We start from the raw sequence: 6,000 nt of genomic DNA, 5'->3' as shown, positions 1-6,000 counted from the left end.
GAAGACAGCCGTTACAAAAATGGGTTATATGGAGAGAGGAGAGACTGAGTGAAACATTAGGAAATATATATGGAGAGAGATGTACAACAAGTGAGTGGTTCAAATTGGCGAAAAGGGCCACAGGGCCAGGGGGTGAGACAGGGATGCAGCTTAAGCCCCACCCTCTTCAACATATATATCAACGAATTGACGAGGGCACTAAAAAAGTCTGCAGCACCAGGCCTCACCCTACTAGAATCTGAAATCAAATGTCTACTGTTTGCTGATGATCTGGTGCTTCTGTCCCCAACCAAGGAGGGCCTACAGCAGCACCTAGATATTCTGCACAGATTCTGTCAGACCTGGGCCCTGACAGTAAAACTCTTTAAGACAAAAATAATGGTGTTCCAAAAAAGGTCCAGTCGCCAGGACCACAAATACAAATTCCATCTAGACACCGTTGCCCTAAAGCACACAAAAAACTATACATACCTTGGTCCTAAACATCAGCGCCACAGGTAACTTCCACAAAGCTGTCAACGATCTGAGAGACAAGGCAAGAAGGGCCTTTTATGCCATCAAAAGGAACATGAAATTTGACAAACCAATTAAGATCTGGCTAAAAATACTTCAGTTATAGATTCAGTTATAGAACCCTCTTTATGGTTGTGAGGTCTGGGGTCCGCTCACCAACCAAGAATTCACAAAATGGGACAAAGACCCGATTGAGACTCTGCAAGCAGAATTCTGCAAAAATATCCTCCGTGTACAACGTAGAACACCAAATAATGCATACAGAGCAGAATTAGGCCGATACCCACTAATTATCAATGTATGTATGAAGAGAGGGGGAAAGATTGGCATTGAGGATGGCAGATAGAAGTGGCTGAACAGCATGCAAGCAGAGGAAAGTAGGGAGGGTGGAACAGAAAGATGGATGGAAGGAGGGAGGGAGGAGGGGAAATGACAGTAATCTGGTGTCTCCACCTCACAGTGGGCCACTCCATGTGATACACTAATGTAGAGAACACTGTTAGGTGAGGGGGATGGGAGGAGGGAAGGAAGGAGGGAGGGAGCAGGGAGGGGAGAGATGGAAGGAGAAAGGGATGGAAGGAGAGAGAGGGAGAGAGGAATGGAGGGAGAGAGGGATCAAATTAAACTAGATGGAGATAGACAGACATACTGAGACTGGGGAGAATACTATTTTGAGGTGTTCAAAACTGTTGTTCTGGCCCAGTTGTTCAAATAGCATCCTATTCCCTACATAGTGCACTACTTTATACCAGAGCTCTATGGGACCCTATTTCCTACATAGTGCACTACTTTATACCAGAGCTCTATGGGACCCTATCCCCTACATAGTGCACTACTTTATACCAGAGCTCTATGGGACCCTATCCCCTACATAGTGCACTACTTTATACCAGAGCTCTATGGGACCCTATCCCCTACATAGTGCACTACTTTATACCAGAGCTCTATGGGGAATAGTGTATCACTTGGGGATGCACTGCTGTGGCATTTGCCTGTGTAATAGATGTCATTTAACAACGTGCCACTTCAGGTCTCTACTCTACCAGCTAGACACACAGACTACTGATACATTCAGACACTCTGTAGTTTCATTCTCTGGCTTTTCTATCTGTGAAGGAATTGTCATTTAAAGAACCTGAAACACACCTGCCTCACCTCTTCATCAGCTAGTGTGTGTGTGTGTGTGTGTGTGTGTGTGTGTGTGTGTGTGTGTGTGTGTGTGTGTGTGTGTGTGTGTGTGTGTGTGTGTGTGTGTGTGTGTGTGTGTGTGTGGAGAGAGAGCGAGTGTGAGTGTGAGTGTAACTGTGAGTGTGTGTGACTGTGAGTGTGTGTAACTGTAATTGTGTGTGACTGACTGTGACTGTGAGTGTGACTGTGAGTGTGTGTGTGAGTGAGTGAGTGTGTGTGTGTGTGACTGTGAGTGTGACTGAGTGTGTGTGTGAGTATGAGTATAACTGAGTGTAACTGTGAGTGTGACTGAGTGTGTGTGTGAGTGTGAGTATGAGTATAACTGTGAGTGCGACTGTGAGTGTGACTGAGTGTGTGTGTGAGTGTGAGTATGAGTATAACTGTGAGTGTGACTGTGAGTGTGACTGAGTGTGTGTGTGAGTGTGAGTATGAGTATAACTGTGAGTGTAACTGTGAGTGTGACTGAGTGTGTGTGTGAGTGTGAGTATAACTGTGAGTGTGACTGTGAGTATAACTGTGAGTGTGACTGTGAGTGTGAGTATAACTGTGAGTGTGACTGTGAGTGTTTCCACGTGTTCATCTGACTCTGGGGAAATAGATAAAGGGCCTCATTGCCAAAATTCTTTAATGATCAATTTAACTCAAAAAGGTACTCTAGAACCTAAAAGGGTACTTCTGCTGTCCCCATAGAAGAACCCTTTGAAGAACCCTTTTTGGTTCCAGGTAGAACACTTTTGGGTTCCATGTTGAACCCTTTCCACAGAGGGTTCTACATGGAACCCAAAAGGGTTCTGCTGTATGTTGAACTAAAAAGGGTTCTCCTATGGAGACAGCAGAAGAACGCTTTTGGGGGGAAAAAATTTCAGATAGTGTACCCCTCTCCTCCTTTCTGAGTGTTTTTCTGAGTAAGTAAACTTGTCCCCCTCCATGATGTATGGGATGGGGGTTGGTGGTGGGCACAGCTGGCAGCAGATTGGTTTATAGAGTACGTCTGGTATTTGGCCCTGCTACTAAACACTAACGCTGTAGTCCTGACTGGTTCTCATGTCACCTCTCTCTCTCCCACCCTCTCTCTCTCTCTCTCTACCCCCTCTCTTCTCCTCCCACTTCTCTCTCTCTCTCTACCCCCTCTCTTCTCCTCTCACTTCTCTCTCTCTCTCTACCCCCTCTCTTCTCCTCCCACCCTCTCTCTCTCTCTCTCTACCCCCTCTCTTCTCCTCCCACCTCTCTCTCTCTTTCTACCCCCCTCTCTTCTCTTCCCACCCTCTCTCTCTCTCTCTCTCTACCCCCTCTCTTCTCCTCCCACCTCTCTCTCTCTTTCCACCCCCTCTCTTCTCTTCCCGCCCTCTCTCTCTCTCTCTCTACCCCCTCTCTTCTCCTCCCACCTCTCTCTCTCTTTCTACCCCCCTCTCTTCTCTTCCCGCCCTCTCTCTCTCTCTCTCTCTACCCCCTCTCTTCTCCTCCCACCTCTCTCTCTCTTTCTACCCCCCTCTCTTCTCCTCCCACTTCTCTCTCTCTTTCTACCCCCTCTCTTCTCCTCCCACTTCTCTCTCTCTTTCTACCCCCCTCTCTTCTCTTCCCACCCTCTCTCTCTCTCTCTCTCTACCCCCTCTCTTCTCCTCCCACCTCTCTCTCTCTTTCTACCCCCCTCTCTTCTCTTCCCACCCTCTCTCTCTCTCTCTCTCTCTACCCCCTCTCTTCTCCTCCCACCTCTCTCTCTCTTTCTACCCCCCTCTCTTCTCTTCCCACCCTCTCTCTCTCTCTCTACCCCCTCTCTTCTCCTCCCACTTCTCTCTCTCTCTACCCCCTCTCTTCTCTTCCCACCCTCTCTCTCTCTCTCTCTCTACCCCCTCTCTTCTCCTCCCACCTCTCTCTCTCTTTCTACCCCCTCTCTTCTCCTCCCACTTCTCTCTCTCTTTCTACCCCCCTCTCTTCTCTTCCCACCCTCTCTCTCTCTCTCTCTCTACCCCCTCTCTTCTCCTCCCACCTCTCTCTCTCTTTCTACCCCCCTCTCTTCTCTTCCCACCCTCTCTCTCTCTCTCTACCCCCTCTCTTCTCCTCCCACTTCTCTCTCTCTCTACCCCCTCTCTTCTCTTCCCACCCTCTCTCTCTCTCTCTCTCTACCCCCTCTCTTCTCCTCCCACTTCTCTCTCTCTTTCTACCCCCTCTCTTCTCCTCCCACTTCTCTCTCTCTTTCTACCCCCCTCTCTTCTCTTCCCACCCTCTCTCTCTCTCTCTCTCTCTACCCCCTCTCTTCTCTTCCCGCTCCTCTCTCTCTCCCTCCCTCATTCTCTCTCTCTTTCCATCCCCCTGCTGTGGCTGCCAATATAACGCCCCGTTAAATGTCTCTCTCTTTCTCTTCCGTCATCCCTTCATTCTTCCTTTCCTGTGACTCTCATCTGTTTCTTTTTGTCAGAGTAGATGTTTGTTAATCTGTTGTTTTTCCCTGATTGACATTAGTTAATGTCGTTAATGCAAAGAGTGAGACTACCTAACCAGACCCTGTTAACTGTTTACACACACACACTCACAGTTACACTCACAGTCATACTCACACACACACACAGTCACACTCACAGTCACAGTCACACGCACACGCACGCACGCACTCACACACACACACACACACACACACACACACACACACACACACACACACACACACACACACACACACACACACACACACACACACACACACACACACACACACACACACACACACACACACACACACACACAGCATACTGAGAATAGACAAATTAACTTAGTAGTCTCCATAGCAACATAATAAATTGCCTCTTTAGATAAAAGCATTGTTTTGCCTCTTCTGTTTTGACTGCAGAGGAACAACAAAGAACCAAAGTCTCAAGGACTAGTTTCTGCTGTAGAGCGTGGTGTGTGTGTGTGTGTGTGTGTATGTGTGTGTGTGTGTGAGTGTGTGTGACTGTGACTGTGAGTGTGTGTGTGTGTGTGTGTGTGTGTGTGTGTGTGTGTGTGTGTGTGTGTGAGCCACTCGTTTTCAAATTCGGGTCTCCTCCATGTGTGCCACTGTGCTATCCCACTGAGCTAAAGTCAAGGCATTAGCTTGGGAATCTAGTGTAAGTCTATAGGTCATCATGGGAGCATGAATAACCAAACCATCTCTGTTATGTGTTTATGTTCTGCTGTTGTACTGGGCTGGTCCTACCTCTCAGATTCTTTAAGAACTTGGAGTTCAGGGAGATTTGAAGGGTCTCTTTTGTGCCTCCCCTCTCTTCTCCTTTCCTCCGTCTGCCTCCCGCCTCTCTTCTCCCCTCCTCCCCCTTCTCCCCTCCTTCTCTTGTTCCCCCAGACAGAGAGAGAAGAGAGAGAGAGGGGGGAAGAGAGAGAGAGGATGAAGACAGCAGGTGTTCCTCTCCTTCAAACTGTGTCCCTGGGGGATTACTACAAGTCTGGTTTCAGTTAGAGACCCAGAGTAGAGACTCTACCCTCCTCTCCTATCCCCCCTCCTCTCCTATCCCCCCTCCTCTCCTATCCTCCCTCCTCTCCCCTCACTCCCCTCCCTCTCTCTTTAGTCTTAGCCCCCAAATTCTCTTCCCCTCCCTCTGTCCTTCTTCTAAGCCCCCAAATTCAGCATCCACTTCTCCTCCATTCCCCTCTTCCCTCCATTCTGACATTGGATAGACAGAGACATGCCTCTCTCTCTCTACCTCCTTCTCTTCCCTCTCTTCTGGCCAGCTGTTGTCTGGTTCACTGCTTAGAAGCACACAGGTAGGTGGAGCCAAGTAGCGCGCACCTTAGCAACAACCTCTCTCTCCCCCCCCCCCCCCCCTCTCTCTCTCCCTCTCTCTCGTTCTCTCTCTTTCTCTCTGCAAGGTGAACCTTCTATACAGGTCTTCTCAGAACTGCTGTTGTTGATGCGTGGGACCATTTGGACACACTGATTGGGCCTTTCTTTGCTGCATGAACTGTGCCATGCATTGTTCATTACTATGTCCCAAATGGCACCCTATTACCTATAAAGTAGTGCACTACATAGAGAATAGGGTACCATTCGGGACACATGCCATGTTTTGACTGAGAAATAGGCTAAGTTAGAATGACAGACTGTGTGTGGCCAGCTGTAGCTCACAGAATTTATCCCTGAAAACATCTAAGGTGTGTGTCTTAATAACAGCTTTGTCCCTGTGACTCTTCCGACGTTCTAACGTTCTTAAGAGTTCTAAAGTTCCGTTGTTATTTAGTTCTTAAGTTCTGTCAAGGCCGTGTCCATTAGTAACAACTCCGTGGGTTTAAAATATGTTCACCGTCAGGAAG

The 6,000-nt window shown here is 48.3% G+C and overlaps 1 protein-coding gene across 1 annotated transcript in view; it reads left to right on the top strand.

The window, feature by feature from the left end:
* The first annotated feature begins 2,129 nt into the window (after positions 1-2,129).
* LOC106578054 (NHS-like protein 2) overlaps positions 2,130-6,000 on the top strand; it is a 99,210-nt gene continuing 95,339 nt past the window's right edge. Inside the window, exon 1 of the mRNA XM_082964590.1 lies at positions 2,130-2,259. Coding sequence (XP_082820716.1) covers positions 2,130-2,259 — 130 coding nt within the window. The remainder of the gene's footprint in view (positions 2,260-6,000) is intronic.

The sequence above is a fragment of the Salmo salar genome, chromosome 18, assembly GCF_965601325.2.
Source record: "Salmo salar chromosome 18, fSalSal1, whole genome shotgun sequence".
NCBI classification, from domain to species: Eukaryota; Metazoa; Chordata; class Actinopteri; order Salmoniformes; family Salmonidae; genus Salmo; species Salmo salar.
The sequence above is the reverse complement of the archived record's forward strand: the minus strand, read 5'-3'. Positions and strand labels throughout refer to the sequence as shown.